The sequence below is a fragment of the Prionailurus viverrinus genome, chromosome C1, assembly GCF_022837055.1.
Source record: "Prionailurus viverrinus isolate Anna chromosome C1, UM_Priviv_1.0, whole genome shotgun sequence".
Classification (NCBI taxonomy): Eukaryota; Metazoa; Chordata; class Mammalia; order Carnivora; family Felidae; genus Prionailurus; species Prionailurus viverrinus.
This window is the reverse complement of record NC_062568.1, coordinates 90,538,420-90,561,428: the sequence shown is the minus strand read 5'-3', so window position 1 is coordinate 90,561,428 and position 23,009 is coordinate 90,538,420. Positions and strand designations below refer to the sequence as shown.

At 37.8% G+C, this 23,009-nt stretch overlaps 1 protein-coding gene across 6 annotated transcripts in view; it reads left to right on the top strand.

Annotated features, from left to right (window-relative positions):
- Window positions 1–23,009, top strand: part of RAB3GAP1 (RAB3 GTPase activating protein catalytic subunit 1) — a 113,240-nt gene that overhangs the window by 36,503 nt on the left and 53,728 nt on the right. For all 6 annotated transcript variants that reach the window (XR_007154746.1, XM_047870756.1, XM_047870759.1 and 3 more), the window contains 3 exons: window positions 15,014–15,133; window positions 16,631–16,796; window positions 21,370–21,469. Coding sequence is in view for 5 of the 6 variants with exons in the window: in XM_047870756.1 (XP_047726712.1) it covers window positions 15,014–15,133; window positions 16,631–16,796; window positions 21,370–21,469 (386 nt within the window). In the remaining variant the exon portion in view is untranslated. The remainder of the gene's footprint in view (window positions 1–15,013; window positions 15,134–16,630; window positions 16,797–21,369; window positions 21,470–23,009) is intronic.

The window sequence follows — 23,009 nt, the reverse complement described above, 5'->3', positions numbered from 1 at the left end:
TGAAGTAGACCTGTATTGCTGTATACTTTCCTCTTATTACTGCTTTTGCTGAGTTTCAAAGGTTTTGGACCATCGTGTTTTCATTATTGTGTTTCCATGTTTTTTTTTTTTTTTTTTTTTTTTATTCTTTGATTTCCTGGTTAACCCATTCTTTCTTTAGTAGGACATTCTTTAACCTCCATGTATTTGTGGTCTTTCCAAATATTCTTGTGGTTGATTTCAAGTTTCACAGTGCTGTAGTTGGAAAACATGCATGGCATAATCTCAGTCTTTTTGTACTGGTTGAGACCTGATTTGTGACCTGGTGTGTGATCTGTTCTGGAGAATGTCCCTTGTGCACTCAAAAAGAATGTGTAGTCTGTTGCTTTAGGGTGAAATTTTTGAATATGTCTGTTAAGTCCATCTGGCCCCGTGTGTCATTCAAAGCCATTGTTTCCTTGTTGATCTTCTGCTTAGATGATCTGTCCACTGATGTAAGTGAGGTGTTAAAGTTCCCTACTCTTATTTTATTATTATCACTGAGTTCCTTTATGTTTGTTATTTATTGTTTTATATATTTGGGTGCTGTCAGGTTGGGGACATAAACATTTACAATTGTTAGATCTTGTTGGGTAGACCCCTTTATTATGATATTGTGCCTTTCTTCATCCCTTGCTGTAGTCTTTGGTTTAAAATCTAGTTTGTCTGGGGCACCTGGGTGACTCAGTCGGTTAAGCATCTGACTTCAGCTGAGGTCATGATCTCACAGTTTGTGGGTTCGAGCCCCGTGTTGGGCTCTGTGCTGACAGCTCAGAGCCTGGAACCTGCTTCGGATTCTGTGTCTCCCTTTCTCTCTGCCCCTCCCCTGTTCATGCTCTGTCTCACTTGGTCTCTCCAAAATAAACATGAAAAAAACTTAAAATTTTTAAAAATAAATCTAGTTTGTCTGATATAAGTATGGCTACTCCAGCTTTCTTTTGATGCCCATTAACATGATAAATGGTTCTCCATCCCCTCACTTTCAATCTGCAGGTGTCTTTAGGTCTATAATGAGTATCTTGTAAGCAGCATAAAGATGGGTCTTGTTTTTTAATCCATTCTGACACCTTATGTCTTTTGATTGGAGCATTTAGTCCATTTATATTAAGAGTGATTGTTGATAGATAGGAATTTAGTGCCATTTTATTGTTTTGTTGTTGTTTCTGGAGATTTTATGTGTTCTTTTCTAATCTTTGGTGCTTTTGGTCTGTCTTTCCCACTCAAAGAGTTCCCTTTATGTAAAAAAAAATTTTTTTTAATGTTCACTTTTGAGAGAGAGAGAGAGAGCGCGCGCAGCACATGAGTGCATGTATGAGCAGGAGAGAGGCAGAGAGAGAGAGAAGGAGGCACAGAATCCGAAGCAGGCTCCAGGCTCTGAGCTCTCAGCACAGAGCCCAATGTGTAGCTTGAACTCAACTAATAGCGAGATCATCACCAGAGCCAAAGTTGGACGCTTAACTCCCTGAGCCACCCAGGCACCCCCAAAGAGTTCCCTTGCGGAGCTGATTTAGTGGTCATGAACTCCTTTAGTTTATGTTTATGTCCGAAACTCTCTATCTCTCTTTCTGTTCTGAATGGCTGCCTTGCTGGATAGTTTTCTTGGCTGCATATTTTTCTCATTCAGCACATGGGTAACTGGCCTGCCAAGTTTCTGTGGAGAGATCTGTTGCTAACCTTATTTTTAAAAACTTTCCTTGTAAGTTAGGAACTTCTTTTGTCTTGCTGCTTTTAGGACTTTTTTCTTTATCTCTGGTTTTGCAGATTTATGCTATGTCTTGATGTTGGCCTGCTTTTATTGATGTCGATGGGAGTTCTCAGTGCCTCCTGGATTTGTATGCTGGTATTTTTCTTTTCTTCTTTTCAGCTTCATTATTTTCCATAATTTTATCTTCTTTTCTTCTTTTCAGCTTCATTTCCATAATTTTATCTTCTATATCACTTATGCATTCCTCTGCTTCTTCCATCGTGTGGTCCTTATATCTAGTTGGTTTTGAATCTCAATTATTGCACTTTTCATTTCAGCCTGACTAGTTTTTAAGTCTTTTATCTCTGAGAACTCTGGTGTCTTCTATGTTTTGTCAAGCCCCGCTAGTATCTTTACATTGTTTTAAATCCTGGATCAGGCATATTACTTGTATCTGTTTTGATTAGATCCCTGGCCATGATCCCTGTATCCATATTCTGTGTGTTAGGTCTCTGTCTTCTTCTGTGTGTTAGGAAAGCTTGTTATGTTTCTTGCTCCAGAGAGTAATGGCTCTATGAAGAGGTCTTATACTGTCCAGGGCCTGGTATTTCAGGGAAGTGTCTCTGGTGTATGCTGTGTGCACTGTGCTGCAGTGTTTTGGCTGCTCTTTCCCTAGGTCAGTCCTCTGCAGAGTTTCTCCTTGCATGCAGTAGGGAGTGCTTGGACTTTGGCTAGAGTATGGCAAGTTTTAACTAGGCATGTTCTGTTGTGCTTGTTAAAAGAGACCTGATGCTTTTCCCACTAGAGCTGAAGTTTTACAGAACTCTGTAGTCAGTAGACATACAGGAGGTTTGTGCTGGTCTTCTGAGGGCAGGGGTCACTGCTCTGGTTCTCAGGAACACTTGCCCAAGAAAAGCAGCACCTGTAGAGTGCAGGGGAGTGGGTCTTGATGTAAATAGTTTAGGTGCTGCCACTGTTGGTACTGTCTGCTTACTGAGGTTAGTTTATGCTGAGGTCCAGGAGTGAGAAATGGCGCCAGCCCTCTCCCTTATCCCCAAGAGCGGAGTTTGTGCTCACTGCTATTCAGGAAGCCCACCCAGATGGCAAGCAATCTCCCCTTGTGTGTTCCAAGCTTCCCTCAACGTTGCTACCTTCGCCCTGTGTCTGAGCCATCTTCTTGCTTGGCAGGGTGGTGCACACATGTTTTTCCTAGCCATGCCAGCTGAGTTTTAAAACTCCAGATTTTAGGGAATTGCTGTGGCAAGGACCTGTGCTGTTTCTCTGGGGAGGGTTTTGCCATGCTGGGACTGATGCAAGTTTGTCCCAGAGGGGCAGTTCAACAAAAGCACAAGGCTGTGGAGTTTGGAGTAAAGTTCAGCAAAGAGCTGCTGTCCAGATTAGCCACCCTCAGCCAGTGTCTCTGTACCTATGCTGAGCGGTAGGGGAGCATAATGGCACCTGCTGGCTCTTCTGTCTCTAGAGGGGCAATGCCACCTCTCTCAGATGTACTCTACAAAGGGGGAAATATCTCTCCTAGTGCTTCCCAGGGGAAACTTAGATCATGTCATCTGCTCCCGGGCTCTCTGCCCTCCTTCTCCATAGGAGCAGAGGGGTAGGGGAATGTAATGGTATCTGCTGGCTCTTTTGTCTCTGGAGAAGCAATGCTACCTCTTCCAGATGTGCTCCAAGAAAGGGAAGCCATCTCTCCCACTGCTTCCCAGGGGATCCTCAGATTGCACCATCTGTTCCTGGGCTCTCTGCCCTCCTTCTCCACAGGAGCACAGCAGCACCCTCAGGGCTCAGTACCAGCCATGGCATAGACTTCTAAAACTCTAGTCTTTGAGCTCCACTGGTTATAAAAACTCATGGTAATCAGCCCCTCTCCTTTTCCCAGTCAGTGGCTTTGAGGAAGTGTTTTCCTTGTGTGATCCCCTGTGTGTACCCCTCCCTCCGTCCCTCCCTCCCTCTCTGTCTCTCTCCCTCTCTGTCTCTCACCTGTCCTGCCTCTCTCTGTGACCAGGGCTCCCTCCCCCTCCATAGTGCTGTTCTCCCCCAAAACATGTCTCTGCTCCTCCTAACTTTGATGATGTTGCCTCTTGTCTCTCTCTGGTTGTGCATTTTGTTCTGTCCTCAGATTGATTGTACAGAATGATTTGATATTTATCTGTGTTCAAGGGAAGAGGCAAGCATAGGGTCCTCCTACTACTCTGCCATCTTAGCTCCTTCTTTGTTTTATCAGATTTATACATAATTATTGCTTTCTTTTTTCTTAGGTGCTATCGTTACGGTATTTAAAAATTTTTTCTTTCCAGCTCTTTGTTGCTAGTATATAGGAATATGATTTTTGTGCATTCATTTTGTATTCCATGACTATGAAATCCAATTATTAGTTCTAAGAGGAGTTTTGTAGTGTCTTTTTGGTTTTCCAGGTAAATAGTCACATCTGTGAAACAGGTATAGTTCTATTTCTTTCTTTACAATCCCTTTTGTTTCTTGCCTTTTTATTTATAATTCACCTTTTTATTTTTTTAGTGCAAAAGGTGATTTTATTAAAGCATGGGGACAGGACCCATGGGCAGAAAGAGCTGCCTGTGTCTTGCTTTTTTAAACTGGCTAAGACTTCCACTAAAATATTGAATAGGAGTGGTGAGAATGGACATTTTTGCCTTGTTCCTGATCTCAGAGGGAAAACATTTAGTCCTTGACCATTAAGTGTACTGCTAGCTGTAGATTTTTCATGGATGCTCTTTATCAGGTTGAGAAAATTCTGTTTCTAGTTTGCTGAGTTTTTGTCATGAATGGATGTTGAATTTTGTCAAATGCTTTTTCTGCTTCAATTGATACGATCATTTGTTTCTTTAGATTTTTAATATGGTGTTTCTTTACATTGATTTTTGGATATCTAACTATATGTTCCCGAGATAAACCACACTTTTTTGTGGTATAATTTGTATTTGTGCTTATATGTATTGCCGGATTTGATATGCTGTTATTTTGTTGAGGACTTTAATGACTGTATTAATGAGGAATATTGGTTTGTAGTTATCATATACAGTAGTACCCCCCCTATCCTCCTGCAGTTTTGCTTTTCATGGTTTCGGCTCCCTCAGGTCACCTGCAGTCCAGAAGCAAATGATCTTCTGATGTATCAGAAGGTCATTAGCAGCCTAGTACTATGTCGGAGTGCCTGTATCATTCATCTCACTTGATCTCATCATGTAGGCGTTTTATCATCTCCCATCACAAGAAGAGAGAGTATAGTACAATAAGATATTTAGAGAGAGAGAGAACATTCACAAAACTTTTATTACAGTATAATTGTTCTGTTATATTATTAGTTGTTACTGATCTCTTACTGTGCTTCATTTATAAATTTGTCATATGTGTGTATAGGAAAAAAAGTCTATGTACAGTTTGGTACTATCCGTGGTCTCAGGCATCTACTGGAACTCTTGGCATGTATTGCCCATTGATAAGGGACTACTGTACTTTATCTTGATATCAGGGAAACGCTGACCTTATAACATGAGTTGGGAAGTATTTTGTTCTGTTTTCTGGAAGAGATTGTGTAAAATTGATGTTATCTTTGAATGTCTGGTAGAATTTTCCATCCAAACGTTCTGGGCGTGAAGTTTTCATTTCATTGAAGTAGTGGTCCCTTCTGGGGTTTGGGCTTTAAGCAGAAGCCTCAGTTCCAGTTTCTTGCCTGATATATACACCCATATCCCTGAGGGGCCATTCAGAACATTACCACCTCTGTGTTGCTTGGGTTGATGGAAAGTCATGTACATACAGTGCTTGAATAAATCTGTAGGTTATAGAAGGAAGATGGTTTGTGGAGAGATTGATGACATCATTGAAAAGATAGGCAGCTTCCTACTCCCAGTGCTTTATAAACAAGGATATAGTGGAGGGTAATACCTGAGTAATGTGCTTCTGAAATTATAGTTTCCAGACTTTATTTATATTTGTTATGAGGCTGGGGTATTCTTAGACATAGCCTAGCCTGGATGCATGCCCGAGACTACCTCCCCTGGACTGGGTATACCTTATCAGTCTCAGAGTTACATAATTCACATTGTCACTACTAGGATAAAATACATGGTATTCGCAGATGTACACAGACTTTTCTTCTACAATCCTCAGTTTCTTGAATCTGTTAGAGCGTGGTCAGTTTTGAAGACATCTCTGTGAGTCATACTAACAGGCTTTTAGCAGCTAAAAGGCTTATCCTGTAAAATCCCAATCCCCAGTTCCTAGCTATTAGGGTCTATAATCCAGAGTTTGTAATCCCCTGGGCTTCATCAGAATCACCTTGTGTGCTTACTTCTGCCTTTCAGTTCCCACTTTGTTTCTGTCATCCTTTTTACAAGAAATCCAGCTATGTATTAAAAAATTTTTTTTAATGTTTATTAATTTTTGAGAGAAGGAGAGCGCAAGGGGGGAAGGGGTAGAGAGAGAGAGAGGCAGACACCGAATCTGAAGCAGGCTTCAGGCTCTGAGCTTTCAGCACAGAGTCCCCCAACTCAGGGCTCACAGGGCTCACAGGCTCAAACTTGGGAAAGGCGAGATCATGCCCTGAGATGAAGTCAGATGCTTAACCGACTGAGCCACCCAGGCAACCTTGCAGTTCAGCTCTGTATTTTTAAACATTGTCATATTTTATAAGGTATTTAGGTGTGTTTGGGGGTAAGGGGAGGGTCTGTGTCTTCCCAGTGTGCCACACTGCTTCCATTTTTAAAAATTTGATCTTTCGTAAAGATTAGAAGGCCAGCAATCAAACTTTTGAGAATTATTTGAAAATTAACTGTATTAAAGGGATATGTATTTTTTCTAATCCAGCAAACATTATTTTTAAACATTTACTGTGAGCCAGATACTGAGATACCAAGGATACAATATGATCCCTAGCTTAGTACACTTTGGGATTAGTAGGAGGCTAGATAAGGGAACAGTGGCAGCATTATTGATAAATGGTGTCATGGAAGGCAGCACTGGGCTTGATTCAAACTCATAGGAGGTGCCTCCTTTTAATCCAGGTCATGTTGGGAAATTGTTTTCAGAAGAGGTACTACCTCACTTGAATCCTTATAGACAGTGAGAATAAACCAGGTAAAGTTGTTTAAAAAGACATTCAAGTCAGAACAAGAGCATTTGTAGAGATGGTAGTGCTTAAATCAAGAATTTAAAACCTGCAAGTATAGCAGCAGAGCGTTGATAATGACAACTTAAGATTTTATAATGTTCTTATACTTGTTTTTTTAAATAGAATTTTAAAATTATAATTGTTTAAAATTCTGCAGTTTTCAAGACTATTATTTACTTATCATGCTTCTCTTACCACTTGAAGAATAACATACACAGAAGTATTCACCTATAAACATTTTCCTTTTTAAAAAACTAAAGGTAGTACTAAAACAATGACATTGAAAATTTGAAAACTTATGGAAAATACTTATTTATACATTGTGTACATATACAGTTAGCATAGGTGGACCCTGTCAGAATGAGATAAAACTAATATAAGATTAACTTATATTTTCAAATCAAAGTTTAGAAAGTAGAATTTTGGCATTTATGGCAAATGCTTAGTTCTGATAGTTTATTTGTCTAGTACTTTGAAATCTTGCAGTTTCAATTTTTATATCAAGCACCTGCCAGATTAGCTCTAAGCCTGTTTAACTTTTTAAAGGGTATTTTATAAAACTGGTTTTTAAAAGATATGTGGCCATGATCAATTTTTGTGGTCTAGTCAAGGTAATTGATCTTAATGATGTGGTCTCTTGGATACTTCTGTCTACCTCCTTATATACTTGTCCTTTATCTTCTAATGGCTGATTTCTGAAACCATCAATAGAGGTTTATTCCCTTTATTGTTACTCCTTATAAAATAAGTAGCCCTGAAAATGATAAAGATGTTAACCTAGGGGACATTTATGCCTAAATGTAAATTTATGAGGTCTTTACTGAGCAGAGGTTTTAATAAGAAGGAATGGTAGGCAGGATAATGAACCTCCCTACATCCTAAAGATGTCTACTTTCATAGGTTACATGGCAAGAAGGGATCAAGGGAGCAGATGGAATTAGGATTGCTAATCATTTGACTTCAAGGTTGGGAGATATGTCCTGGATTATCAGGGTGGGCCCAGTGAAATCACGGGAGTTCTTAAAAGTGGAAAAAAGGCAGAAGAGAGTCAGTGTCTGAGTAGTGTAATATGAGAACTTGGCCTGTAATGCTGGATCTGGAGAAGGCAGCCAGGAGCTAAGGAATGAGGGGAGCCTCTAGAAACTGGGAGGGATAAGGAATGAATTATCTTTTAGAGCTTCCAAATGGAACACAGTCTTGCTGACAAGTTGATTTTAGTGTGGCGAGACTTTTGTCAGACTTCTGACCTATATAACTGTAAGATAATAAATTTGTTTTAAGCCACTGATTTTGTGTAATTTGTTACAGCAGCAATATGAGAACAATACAAAAAGTGAGAGCATAAATGCTATATGCCTGAGAGGCTCTACTGAGCTTGAAAAATACACTGAAAGTACAGCTGGGTTTAATTCATGATAAATTTTGTCTTTGTGGTTTTGCCTTTGTCTAGTCTAGTGTTTGGACGAACTTCAGCTTCGACCACACTTTAAGGGAATAGCAGCAACAACACAAAGAAATAGCCTACAATCTTGTAAGTTGTGTAGTTGAGTATTATGATGGCTTTTAAAATATATTTATTGTTGTGATTTTAATGCATTTTTTTAATTGGCTACAGAGAGAGGTATGTGTAAAAGGACCTGATAGTTTTGAGAGAACGGTATTTTAGAATAGCTGTAAGGACCCATAAAATATTCTTATTCTTTCAAAAGCAAAAATGTTCTGAAGACTTCTGGTAACAGTGACATGACATAAGTTGGCAGTTCCTCCTCTGCAGAAAAAAAAAAAAAAGAAAAGAAATTGGAAACCATTTTAGAGTACTGGATTGCACAAAGGCAGACAACAAATTGAGAAGCATTTATTTTTGAAAAACTTCTAGAGTTTCAGTTAAGATGGGTGTATCTTCTGGCCGTTTTGCCTGCGACTATTCCTATTACTGCCCTGTTCTCAGTTTGTGTTGGTGAGAACTGGCTTTCCAGTCTAGGCTGGTCATGGAACCATCAGTTCTGTTAGTTGATTCTAGGTGGAGGGCAAAAACCCTGTGGCTCTGCCATCTTAAAAGTAGCAGACTTGAGTGAGTGGATGAGGAAAAGCTGTATGTGAACTAGGCCAGGATTGCAGTCCTGGTTCAAAGCAAGTGATGGATTAGTCAGAAATTTAATAGGGAGCTACTGTATGTATGAGAGCCATAGAAGAGTTTGGATACATTCCGCACACATCCCTATATGATAGGGAAACTACAAACGTGCAGGGGAGATGCAAGAGAGCCCAAACTTGAGAACTGGGTGCAACTTCAAATACAGCCCCTTTTCCCCCAACAGATCAGTTAGCAGAAAGTGAAAATCTAATGGTCTCAGGTGTTTGAGCATCTTCTGTGCCCAATTACTAGCTTACTACTAAGCTACATTGACAGTCTGTAGCTCCTAGGGAGCCAGGAGAAGAATAAAATGAGTGAATAGAGACATCAGTAGCTAAACATCTTGGGAAAGACAGATTGCACAATTTAAATTTGGACACGTTACTAAATACAAAAAAGAACCTTCAAAAAAGTTAAACAGGACTTGGTTTTATTACAATATATTATCTAATTGTAGTTTTTAACCACAAATTACTAGATATACAAGGCCATACAAGAAAGTGTGACCCGTATGGAAGTAGGAAAAAAGTTAGTAGAAACTATTCTTAGTGGGCCCGGATGTTGGATTAGCAATAACTTCAAAGCAGTTGTAAACACATTCAAAGAATTAAAAATATGCTACCAATGAGTAAAATAGGAAATCTCAATAAGGGGCGCCTGGGTGGCGCAGTCGGTTGGGCGTCCGACTTCAGCCAGGTCACGATCTCGCGGTCCGTGAGTTCGAGCCCCGCATCGGGCTCTGGGCTGATGGCTCAGAGCCTGGAGCCTGTTTCCGATTCTGTGTCTCCCTCTCTCTCTGCCCCTCCCCCGTTCATGCTCTGTCTCTCTCTGTCCCAAAAATAAAATAAACGTTGGAAATCTCAATAAGTAAAAACTAATGAAGAACCGAATGGAAACCCTAGAGTTGAAAAGTATAACTGAAATAAACTTTCATCAGATGAGCTCAAAAGCAGGTCTGAGATGGCAGAAGAAAAAGTTGGTGGATTTGAAAGATTAGTGGAAATTATCTAATCTGAAGAACAGAAAGAAAAAAGATTAGAGAAAAGTGAACAGAACTTCAGAGATCTGTGGGTCATTGTCAGGTGTTCCAAAGCATACTTGTAATAATAGAGGAGTCCCAGATAAAGAGAAGGGACAGGGAAAAAAAATACTCAAAGAAACAATGGCCAAAAACTTCCCTAGATTCAATGAAAACAAAACAAAACAGAACATTTACTTATAGACCCAGGAATCTCAATGAATTCCAAGTGGGATAAACACAGGGAGCCACATCTAGACACATTATTGTCAACTTGCTCAAGCCCAAAGCAAAGAGAATCTTGAAAGCAAGACAAAAATGACTCATTATGTACAAAAGAACAATACTGTTTGCAGAGAAAACATTGGAGACCAGAGGGCAGCACAGTGATACATTCAGTTTTGAAAGAAAAAAACACCAGCCAAGAATTCTATATCTAGGAAAACCATCATTAAAAAAAAAAAAAAAGATGAAATAACAACACTGTCATAAAGACAGAATTCATTGCAAGAGACCTACCTAATAGGCAGTATTAAAGGAAAGAGGTGATAGATAACTTGGATCCCCAGGAAGGAATGAAGAGCATTGGAAATACTCCAGTAAATGAAAAGAGATATTCTTTTTTTTTTTTAAATAAAGTTTATTCATTTGTTATTTCTGAGAAAGAGAGTACAAGTAGGAGAGGGACAGAGAGAGAGAGAAACACACAGAATCCAAAGCAGGCTCCAGGCTCTGAGTTGTCAGCACAGGGCCCGACATGGGGCTCAAACTCATGAACTGTGAGATCATGACCTGAGCTGAGGTCAAATGCTTAAATGACTGAGCCACCCAGGCTCCCCCTAAAGGGATATTCTTTTAATAATAATTTTAAAAACCCTATAAGATTGTTTAAGCCATAATTGTAACACTGCATTGTTGGGTTTATAACATATATGTAACATGTAATGTATATGACAATATTGCACAGAGGAAGAGGGGAGGAAATGGAGCTATACTGTGTAAAATTGCTAGATTTTACCAGAATTAATCTGAATAGAATATAAATTAGAAATGAAGATTGCAGTATCCAAGCATCTCTGGGAAGATAAAAGTGAAAAAAGAAACTGTTTATTCATCACCTCCTTTTTCTCAAGTATTTTGTATATGCTAGGTATTTAAATATGCCCAAGAAATTTTTTTATTACTTATCATTAGTGTTTTTGGTGATCCAGTATTTTATGAATATATTCTTTATACTATTTGAAGAGGCTCTGAATATATTTCTTTCTAAAGTAAGAAAGAAATTCTACATGTCAGAGATGTAAAGTGGTAGCATTCAAAGTTGACGGTATGTTTTTATGATTTTCCTCTGTAAGATAAACAATAGGTATATCAGGTACTAGTTAATTATTTGTCATTATTTTCAGTATTTATTGGAGCAAGAATGAAAAATGTATGTTAAAATAGATAAAAATGAGTGATTGTCCTACCTTTTTCTGTTGGAAAATGTGATGCTAAGGCACATTTATATTTAAATTTAGTATTTAGTATATGCATATGTAATCTGTTTGATAAAACAGTTCTGTTATTAAAACTTGTCATAGTAGGATTTTTATTTGTGTTTATACATTTGAGCTCCTAATACATTTAAATTACTAGACTAGAAATTGTAGGATATATAAAGATTTATTAATGATTCTTATAATTTTATTCCCCCTTCACCTTTCCCATTCTGTCCTTCCCATCCCTCCTATGTCTACACACACAAAACAAGGGGGCTAAAGCATCTCATACTTACTAATATGGGAAATACAGGATATGTCCATCTGGGTATTTTATGAGTATGTCTGTTATATGTATATGCATTTTTGTGCTTTCAGTTTGGGAATTTTTTTCATAAATTGGATTTTGCCATACATATGCTGATCTACATTCTTCTCAGCATTTCATGATCACCTTTGTGTCAGTAAATACATACCTAATTTTTTTTAAGCTTATTTATCTTGAGAGTGAGAGAGTGTGAGAGCCTGAGAGTGGGGGAGGGGCAGAGAGAGAGGGAGAGAGAATCCCAAGCAGGCTACGTGCTGTCATTTCAGAGCCTGACACGGGGCTCCATATCACTAACCATGAGATCATGACCTGAGCCGAAATCAAGAGTCAGATGCACAGAAGCAACTGAGCCACCCAGGCATCTCCCACCCTTTTTCTTAATTTTTATTTTTTTAAATGTTTATTTATTTTTGAGAGAGAGAGAGACTGAGAGTGCCAACAGTGGAGGGACAGAGAGAGAGGGAAACATAGAATCTGAAGCAGGCCCAGGCTCTGAGCTGTCAGCACAGATTGAAATTCTGTAACCATTAAATGACAATTCCCTAATCCCTCATCCACTGGACCCTGGGCCCTGGTAACCACCATCCTACGTTCTATATAAGTTGGACTGCTCTTTGTACCTCATATAAGTGTAGTCTTACTGTATTCATCCTTTTGTAACTGGCTTATTTCATTTAGCATCAAGTCTTCAGGGTTCATCTGTGTTGTAGCATATATCAGAATTTGTTTTCCTTTTAATGTCGAGTAATATTTCAATGTGTGCATATATCACATTTTGTGTATCTGTACATCTACTGACAGGCCTTTAGGTTATTTCTACCTTTTGGCTAATGCATAAGCTGCTGTGAATAGGCACGTTTAAGTATCTCTTTGGGTCTGTGCTTTTAATTTTTCTAGGTGTATACCCATATGAGGAATTGTTGGTCACTCTATGTTTAAATTTTGATGAATCACTGTACTGTTTTCCATAGTGGGTGTACTATTTCACATTCTCATCCATCATGCTCAGTGGTTCTCAATCCCCCATATCCTTGCTAACACTTGTTATCTGTTTTGGTTTTTTTTGCTTGTTGTAAGAGCCATCCTAGTGGGTGTGAAGCCGTATCTCATTGTGGTTTTGATTTACATTCCCCTAATAATTAGTCACGTTGCCCACAGCTTTTCATGTGCTTATATTCCATTTGTATATCTTTTTTGGAGAAATGTTTGTTCAAGTTCTTAGTTCACTTTTTAATCTGGTTGCTTGTTTTTTGTTGTTGGTTTTGCTCACTTTTTAAAACCCCCATTTAAATGTTTGCTTACTTGAAGACATCATCTCAGGCTTCAAGTAGATCTAGTATGGAAAGTAAATCAGTGGTATATATTCATCTTTCAAAGATAATGCTAGTAAATTTTAAAACATATTAGAATTCGGAGAAGAGAACATATTTAATGGAATGACAGGATGGTATTTGAGGTAAATCTTCAAAAAAGTATCAGTCAGATATTGATAAAATGAGGGGAAACATTCCAGTTAGAGTAAACAAAGGCATAGAGGACACAAGTGAGTTTATTGCAGATATACAGGAAGCAGTTCAGTTTGGCTTATTTATTGTTATTGGGAGTGTACAATCGAACAGTTTCTATGTGGAGAGGGAGAAGATAGTTAGGCAGCAGCTATCAGTGTTAAAGATACAGATGTTCTTTTACCCAGCAACTTAAGGGACGTTAGCCCACAGTTACAATTGTAGACATAGACAGTGAGTGGTAGTATTGTTGCAACCACATAAAACTGGAGACAGAGTACTGATCAGTAGGGGATTAGCATTTGAAAAGGAGGTACAGAAACTGTATTTAGTGTAATCTCATTTGAGGGTAGGGTGAGTACATGGACATAATATTTCTGAAAGAGTAAGTAAGAACTGTTGACTGGTTGCACAGTATGGGTGATGGCATGTGGGGAAATGCTCACCTGTTTTGTTTTCTTTCTTACAAGGATATTAAAAAAAGAGAAAAGTATATTTTTAAAGACCTTTAGAGCTTAGACATCACAGCTCTGGGTTCTTTCCAGTATTGAATGCTGCTTCTGCATATCTACTTTTGATTTCAGGAGTAGGAGGGTGGAGGGAAGGTGAAAAGATGAAATGAATTTTTGTCATCCAAACAAGAAACAGATTATGGGTTGGACTATTTTTATTTTGTAATCTTTATCACTGGGGGACTTCTTGAGAATGTTCATAAAAATAAGCATTCACAACTCTACATATCCAGAGTTAAAATAAATTAGGCAAATGAGTAATCCCTTTCACAAATTACTTTATTTAAAAAAAAGTCATTGAACGGGTGCCTGGGTGGCTCAGTTGGTTAAGCGTCTGACTTGGGCTCAGGTAATGATTGCATAGTTTGTGGGTTCTAGCCCACGTGGGTTCTAGCTTGTGGTTCTCGCTCTCTCTCTCTCTGTCTGTCTCTCCCCTGCTCGCTCTCTCTTTCAAATAAATAAACTTTAAAAAATTAACGTAAAAAAGCCATTAAATAAAAATACATTGAGGAGTGAATAGAACAGAAGTTTTCAGTGGGCAAAATCACTAACTTGACCTTATATTTTTATAAAGTTTGACCACAAATTTGTATAAAGGACTTGACAACTAAGTGAGAAGTTTTCATTTTTCATAGCAAGATATTGTAGCAAGAGTAAGTGATTCTCTGATATTTCGTGATGCCTATCTAATATGTGTTACTGAGTAAAAGAATACAAGAAATTGTTAATTAGGATACTTGAATAAACCATGTCCTCACACTTAGCACAACTACATGATGGCTGATTCCCTACCATTTAGGGAATTTATCAAACTTTATCTTTCCACACCAGTGGACTTACTGTTATCAGCTAATTAAAACAAGCTTTAAGTCTTGGAAAATTTTAAGGCAAAACTGTTAATGTTCTTTGTGTGTGTGTGTGTGATTTCTGCAAACTGCTTTTAATTTGTCAAGAATAAAGAGGAAATAGGTGAATAATGGAAGTGTTTTGCTAAATGAAGGAAATTCATGTTATTGTCAGTTGCCATTAAAAAAGAGAGAGAGAGAAACACCTGTAGTTCAGATGTGACTTGCTAAACTTCCTTCAGGGAAATTTTTTCAAGTTTTTAAATAACAAATTTTTGTACTCTGAAGTTTTCCTTGTTTAATAGCAGTGATTCTTTTCTTTTTTTTTTTTTTTTTTTTAAGGTATGGATTGCGGGAGTTTGTGGTGATTGCCCCTGCTGCAAACCATGATGCAGTTCTCAGTGAATCTAAGTGCAATCTTCTTCTGAGTTCTGTGTCTATTGCTTTGGGAAACACTGGCTGGTAGGTGGACATTTTGAAATATATAGACAATGAGTTAAAAACTATTTTTAATTATAATTTATGAAGGAAAAAGTTTACTAAGTATTAGATTTTTTAAAAAAATGATCATTAGGGTTCCTACTTGTTCGTTATTGTGTTGGAATATCTTATGGAAGAACAAACTCAAAACCTTTAGTGAGTGCATTTCTAAAGGGAAATTTACTGAAATATTCAATGAATATTTGAAATGAAAAGTAAATTGTACTATTTTTGTGTTCTACTTCCAAATGTTTAGTTTATTTAAACTTTTTTGTTACAAAATCTAATTTTAAAACTTGAAAACTTAAAACATTGCCTCATTTAGCCTCAGCTGAGAATGTCCATGTCAAGTGACTCAAATTTTTTGCTGCTCTGTGCATGTCTACAAATGACTGAAAGTGCCAAGAGTATTGATTTTGAGGTACAAATAAATTTTAGGGAATAGGCTTATTTGCAAAGATGCAAATCTGAATAATGAGTACTGGCTCTATTTTCAAATGATAAAGTAAAAAATATTTCAGCTACTAATGTTGGTTTAATTTATATTTTCATACCTGTGAATCATATTTTATTTTGTCTTTGAAAGGCTAATATGATAGTGATACCAACAGGCCTGACCCCACGGAGGGTCCCTCAGGACCAACCAAGAGGATCCTTGGCTGTGTGCAGGATAGAAATCAAACATGGCTACCAGGAGATGAAAACAGAGATTATTAAAGGCATAGAGAGAGTGAAAGTACAGACAGAATGTCTGGGAGACTCAAGATAGGAGGGAGTTTGTCTTTGCTTGGGGTCTGGGGATTTTTATCGAGGATTGTGATCTGGTATACATGTCCTCTCTGGCATCCAGGAACTGGTTAGAACAAAGAGGAGGGCCCAGGTGTTAGTCCTTGGAGCCAGGGGTCGTTGGCATGGAGATGTCTAGTGGTGGTGGTCTGGAATATGCATATGATAGCTTTGTCTGGTCATTTTCACCTAGCCCTTCCTTAGATGTTATCTGTTCTAACGAAATCGTTAACTCCTTGTCTCTTACAAGGAGGACAAACTGTTTGCATTCTGAAGCACATGTAAAGTGGAGGCGCAGGTCCTAGCAAGAATGGAAACAGGAAAAGGAGCAAAAAGCAGATTTTTATGGAGTCCTTCAATATCCATATCTCAATTGATCGCTTTTATTCAAGAAAATTTTCATTCTGCCTGTTTTGACTTTCAGCTATTTTAAAACAATTTTCTGACTCAAAAGTGCCACTAGATGATAGTTTCTTTAGCTTATTAGTTTAAGGAGAAAAGGAACTAATAGTTTTTAGTATGAGGAGAAAAGGAACTAGTAGTGTCTCTGTTAATGTAAGTATGATGAGTGATTCTTGGTTAGTGTTTTTAAATATTTGAGATTAAGATAATATAATGGGGAAATTTTTAGATTTAGGATTACTCAGTGTTTAATGAACTTAAAGTCTATTCCTATTGAATTTTGTCCTACAGCCAGGTGCCACTCTTTGTGCAAATTCATCACAAATGGCGAAGAATGTATGTGGGCGAATGTCAGGGTCATGGTGTCCGAACTGATTTTGAAATGGTTCATCTTCGGAAAGTGCCAAATCAGTACACTCATTTATCAGGCCTGCTGGATATCTTCAAATCAAAGATTGTGAGTTTGCATTGATATTATCATTCTTATCTGGGATCCAGATAAAAGTAGCAGTTTGGTAATTTTATTGAGTATGTAGAAACATTTTTCTATAATACTAACAATGTTATTACTTGGAAGAAAGATATAATGATTACATAAATTATTATGTATGTTTAAAGAAATAGTATCCAGTTAGATTTTTAGTGTACTAATGCTAAAGAACAGTTAATCAAAGTAATTTTGTTGTCGTTAATATTTATTTACTGTGTTACCGCTTTCTGCTCCTTCTCCTTTAATAGTAATACAGTTGTTGACCCTTGAACATTGCGGGAGTTGGGGCCTAACACCCCACCTCCCACGTGCACAAAAATCCACTTAAAACTTGTGATTCTCCCAAACTTAATTACTAACAGCCTGCTGTTGACTAGAAGCTTCACCAGTAACATACACGCTTGATTAACACCTATTTTATGTATGATATGTATTGTATATCATATTCTTACAATAAAGTAAGCTGGAGGAAAAAAATGTTATTATTAAGAAAATTGTTAAGGAAGAGAAAATACATTTGTAGTACTAAACTGTAAAAACCTCATCTTTAAGTGGACCTACACAGTTCAAACCTATGTTCATGGGTCAGCTGTTGCCAACCTCCTCAGATGAGTGTGTTTGGAACTTTGAGCTCCTTGAGGTCTCAACACCTTGGATTCTGAATTGCCTTCTCCCTCCCCCCCCCCAAATGTTCATTTTATTTGATTTTTAAAATTAATCTGGCTTATGTTTTATGACAGAGAAATAAGGCTAAATGGGATGTACTTAGTACATCCTTGGTGTTGTATAAAAACACTATCACAGAGATATGGAAGGCCTTCTTGTGTTACTCTGGGGAAAGAAAATTGGGCCTTAAATTGAGGAGCTGTTAAAGAGCAAAACCAGATGAGGAAATGGTGGATCGGGTCATCTACTTAGAGAAATATTCCCTTTAAGTGCTTAAGTTACATCCATCTCACTGAAGTGATCATACTTTACTAACAAATTGATATCAGGCATCTCTTGGTATGATACCTTGAATAGGATATATTATCACCTCTGTTGCATTCCTGCCTAAAATGTTTAACAAAAGTCACAACATCTGGGAGCAATCTCATGTTTCCAAAATTAGCCATATTTTGCAAAATTACTGGCCTAGACTCTTAAAAAAAGTCAGTATCATGACTGCCAAAACAAAGATTGGGAGCTGTTTAAAAAAATTTTTTTTTTAATATCTATTTTTGACAGCAAGAGAGAGTACAAGCAGGAGAGGGGGTAGAGAGAGGGAGACACAGAATCTGAAGCAGGCTCTATGCTCTGAGCTGTCAGCTTGGAGCCCAACACAGGGCTTGAACCCACGAACTGCAAGATTATGACCGTAGCCAGTCAGATGCTTAACCAACTGGGCCACCCAGGCACCACGTGGCAGCTGTTTAAATTAAGGGAGACTAAAATGACCTAAGAGCTAAATGCAATGCATAATCCTTGACTGGATCCTTGTCCAAAACAAAATAGCCAAAAAGAATATGATTGGGACAGTTTTAATATGGACTATATATTAGAAGATACATAGTCCATATTAAAATTGCCAGTTTTCTTAATCAGCTCATCACATCATCTGACAGCTTCCACAAAACTCACTCGTCTACATATGAAACGTCTCTCAAAATTAATTTTTTTTTAAAGTAGGCTCCATGCACAATGTGGAGCTTCAACTCATGAACCTGAGATCATGAGTTGCATTCTCTACCAACTCAACCAGCCAGGGGCCCGTCAAAATTGATTTGATAGGAGTAGAACTTAAAATAGTTGAGAACTGTTTTGGGTAGTTCAGATGTTTTACATAGTTAAAGCTACCCAATATGTGATTCTTCTGTAATAACTCTAAAGCTGTTTTTATAAAAATTACTCTTTAACATCTGCTTGGAATGCTTCAAGGCACTCACCCTACCCTGAAAATTTATTTCATTTTAACATAGATCTGATTTATTAGAATAGACTTCCTTCAGGTAAGCAGAGCTGGAGGGGCAGTTTTGCCTTTTGGAGTACTTAAAATTTAAATTTGAATTCTGCCATAATCCTCTAAATATTTGAAAACTTACACTATGGTCTTTTTTCATTTAGACATTCTTCCTTCTTTCAGATGTTCTCTTTTTTTTTTTAATTAATTTTTAATTTTTATTTTTGAGAGAGAGGGAGAGAGAGACAGAGTGTCAGTGGGGGAGGGCAGAGAAAGAGGGAGACACAGGATCCAAAGTAAGCTCCAGGCTTTGACCTGTCAGCATAGAGCCAGATGCAGGGCTCAAACTCACACGTCGCAAGATCATGACCTGGGCCAAATTCGGATGCTTAGCCAACTGAGCCACCCAGGCACCCTCTGATGTTCTTTATATTTCATGGTTTTATACTCTTGATGGTTCATTTGGATATTTGTCTCTTTTAGAACTACATTTCTTCATTTTTAAAAAAAATTTTTTTAACGCGTATTTATTTTTGAGAGCACGAGAGACAGAGAATGAACAGGGGAGGGGCAGAGAGAGAGGGAGACACAGAATCCAAAGCAGGCACCAGGCTCTGGGCTGTCAGCTCAGAGCCTGACGCAGGACTCAAACTCGCGGACCACGAGATCATGACCTGAGCTGAAGTCTGACACTCAACATACTGAGCCACTCAGGCACCCCCATTTCTTCATGTTTTATGGAAATTTTCTTTGCAGGTGCATTTAGAATGAATGTTATATCTAAAATTTTTAACTTTTTTTCCCATCCTCTCTTGTGGTTCTATAATTTTGTGGTTGCTCCCTACATGTAGAAAATTTCAGAATTGGGTCTTAAAATGGTGTTTGGAGCCTCTTGCTCTGAGGTGTTATTAGGGGTATTGCATACCTGGTCCTGGAATCACTGGATTGCTTGCTCAGGTTATGAGAGCGGTCACTGACCACCCCCCCGCCCAACCCCCCATAGTAACTCTCCCCAGCCCATAACTTTCAGCAAAACTGCCATACCAAGCAGGTATGCTCTGCCCCAGTGTCTGCCTTAAGCACAGTCTTGCAGTGCACTCAATCTGGACTGAGTTGAACTTGTGGTTCCACTTAATGCAGTCTGTAATCCTAGGCTGTCACTGCCTACTTCCACACCTGGAACTCAGCAGGCATATGCCTTGAAACTTTGGATTTTCTGCAGCTTTCTAGGACCCACAAAGATATTTATGTCATATTTGATCCTAGCTCTTTCTTTCTGGTTATCGCTTTCTATGCTTTCTATATTTATCTATGTTGCTGTGTAACTGGAGCAGAGGTTATGTGTCAAGGCAACTTTGTTATGGTTTCTAGACCATTTGTACCTTATTACGGGTGAACACTCAGTTAATATCTGGACTTGACTAAAAAGTTTATTATTCCTAAACAACCAGAATCTTACCTTGCTTGGCAAGGACACAGCAGCCCAAAACTAAATTATCTTTTTTGGGCAGCCACTTTACATTGTGACTTTAGATTGAGTTTGTATTCCATTAAAGCTACTAGTGACATTTATAGATGTTGCTGAGCTAAATGTCTCTTATTCTTCCTGATCAGCAGTATCAGGAACACCTGGTACCTGGTTAAATATGCAGAATAGCCTTGAATCTGTATTTTCACATGTTCCCTAGGTGATTCCTATGTATATTTGAGTCCTATTCCACATTAATGTAGGTTAACCATTATTAAGGGAAGCAGAGCTTATAGGATGTTTGGATGATATTAATTTTCATGATTAAAAAAAAATTTTTTTAATGTTTATTTGTTTTTGAGGGAACAGTATGAGCCGGGGAATAGAGAGAGATGGGACATAAAGTTCAAAGCAGGTTCGAGGCTCTAAGCTGTCAGCACAGAGCCCGGTGCAAGGCTCAAACCCATGAGCTGTGAGATCATGACCTGAGCCAAAGTCAGATGCTTAACCAACTGAGCCACTCAGGCGCCCCTAATTTTCATGATTTTTAGTGAATGTAAAGATGAATGTAAATTTTCTATTAACTGATTGATTAATACAATCTATTTTGCATGAGTGACCATTTGTCTTAGTCTAAAATTATGGTTAAATATTCCAAGACTGGCTTTAATTTGGGTCTATTTTCATTTAAAAGAAAGAGAAGGCATCATCTCCTCAATCCTGGTCTTATACTTGTAATAGTTTCACCTTAATTTTAAAAAAAATGGGTAACATTTTTCTCACATTCATTATTGCTGAACAGAATAAGAAATTATATTTGTATAATTAAAATTGTTAATATTTTGAAGGAGCATTTATTTTGTTTCCAGGTAGTTATTTATTTATTTAAGTTCATTTACTTTTGAGAGAGATCTGCACACAAGTGGGAAAGGGGCAGAGAGAGAAGGGGAGAGAGAATCCCAAGCAGGCTCAGCTAGGGTTAGATCTCAGGAACTGTGAGTTCATGACCTGAGCCTGACCTGAGCTGGACTCTACTGACTGAGCCACCCAAGCACCCCAAACACCTCTCTGGCATTGTTTTTAAAACACTTTGTTTAAAGCTACACAATATTGTCTTTGCATTTATTTTCTAGGGATGTCCTTTAACTCCTTTGCCTCCGGTTAGTATTGCTATTCGCCTTACCTATGTACTTCAGGATTGGCAGCAGTATTTTTGGCCTCAGCAACCTCCAGGTGAGATAATTTAGAGCTATATTTAACTTACTGAATATAAATGGAAAGAAAATATATTCAGAAATTAAACTTATTTAACAGTGTGTTTCAAGTGTTTTAAATTGGAAATATTTGTAATTCATTCTAAATGTAGTATTGCTGATTTAATTACCTTTATAATTTTGTTTCTCTTAAAAAAAGCTTTGAAGTTTGCTCTAGAGACAGCATTACTCTATGTGTGACGATCTATCTTTGAAAGCTAATATTATTTATAAAGCATCCCCCCTGCTGTGGAACATTATGTGCTGCAAATTAGTATGTAGTGAATGATTAAACTGTCTGTTTTTAGAATATAATAACGGAAGCCACCCTCATAAGCTGAGAGCCTTATGGAAAATAGAGTTTGAAGAAGAGTGCTAAATAAGAAAAGCAGGAAAGAGAAAAAAAATGGGTATATACACCATATACTTACAAAGAGCTCTAGAATATTTAACTTGCATTTGATGTAATTAAAATCAGTTTACCTCTTATTCATAAATGGTATATACCAATAGACTGATTCATTTAGTAATCATTAATTATTAGCAGGTTGTGTCTGGGGTGCAGGTATAAACAAGACATTACCTAAGTTCTAGAGAAGTTCACCCTGGTGGACATATAGCCTTAATAATTAAGTGAGGATTTGGCTCCTGGGTGTTTCTCTCATATATAAGTGTAATTATATTCAAGTATTTCTCATAAGAAATTTAACACAAACTTATAAATAAGTATTTTACCAGCCTGAAAACATTTTCTAGTCTACTCCCCCCTGCTGAGAAAAATAAATTAGAATAAAACAGTATTTCTTTATTGTTTATTTTTATTCCAAGTAGTTGGTTATTTATAGGATGGAAAGTTGGTAGTCTTGGGATGTTAGAATTAATGAAGTATATCCTCAGACTTTGGTAGTTATATATGCTGCTAGTACCTTATTTATGTACTGCACAATAATTTGAAACTCTGATGTGACAATGAAAGAACTGCATCTAAACTGCAGCAAAGGGAAATAAAAGCTAAGCTGAGAGTAAATTATAAGAAAGACGCAAATGTTTGTTTTGGTAATTTTCGTTCCCAGACAGCAATACCCTCTAGGCAATTTGTAGCCACTTTCTAGGTGAAAGTTTCAATTCCTGCCTTCCTTTTCCTTTTTTCAAAGTCTGCTCTATTATTAGTCAATTTTAAATATTTCCCAAGATAGTATAGTCTGTTGATGATCTAAGAGGAAGCCCAAGACCCAGAATGTTAGCATTATAATTTTGGTTGCCAAAAAGGACTTTGTTAATGTTTACTTGCCAGTTAAAAAAAAATTTTTTTTTAATGTTTATTTATTTGAGAGGGAGAGACAGAGAGACAGAGAGTGAGCAGGGGAAGGGCAGAGAGAGGGAGACACAGAATCCAAAGCAAACTCTTGGCTCTGAGCTGTCAAAACTGAGCCTGACGCAGGGCTCAAACTCGTGAGCCTTCAAGCCGTGAGATCATGACCTGAGATGAAGTCAGACACTTAACCCCACTGAGCCACCCA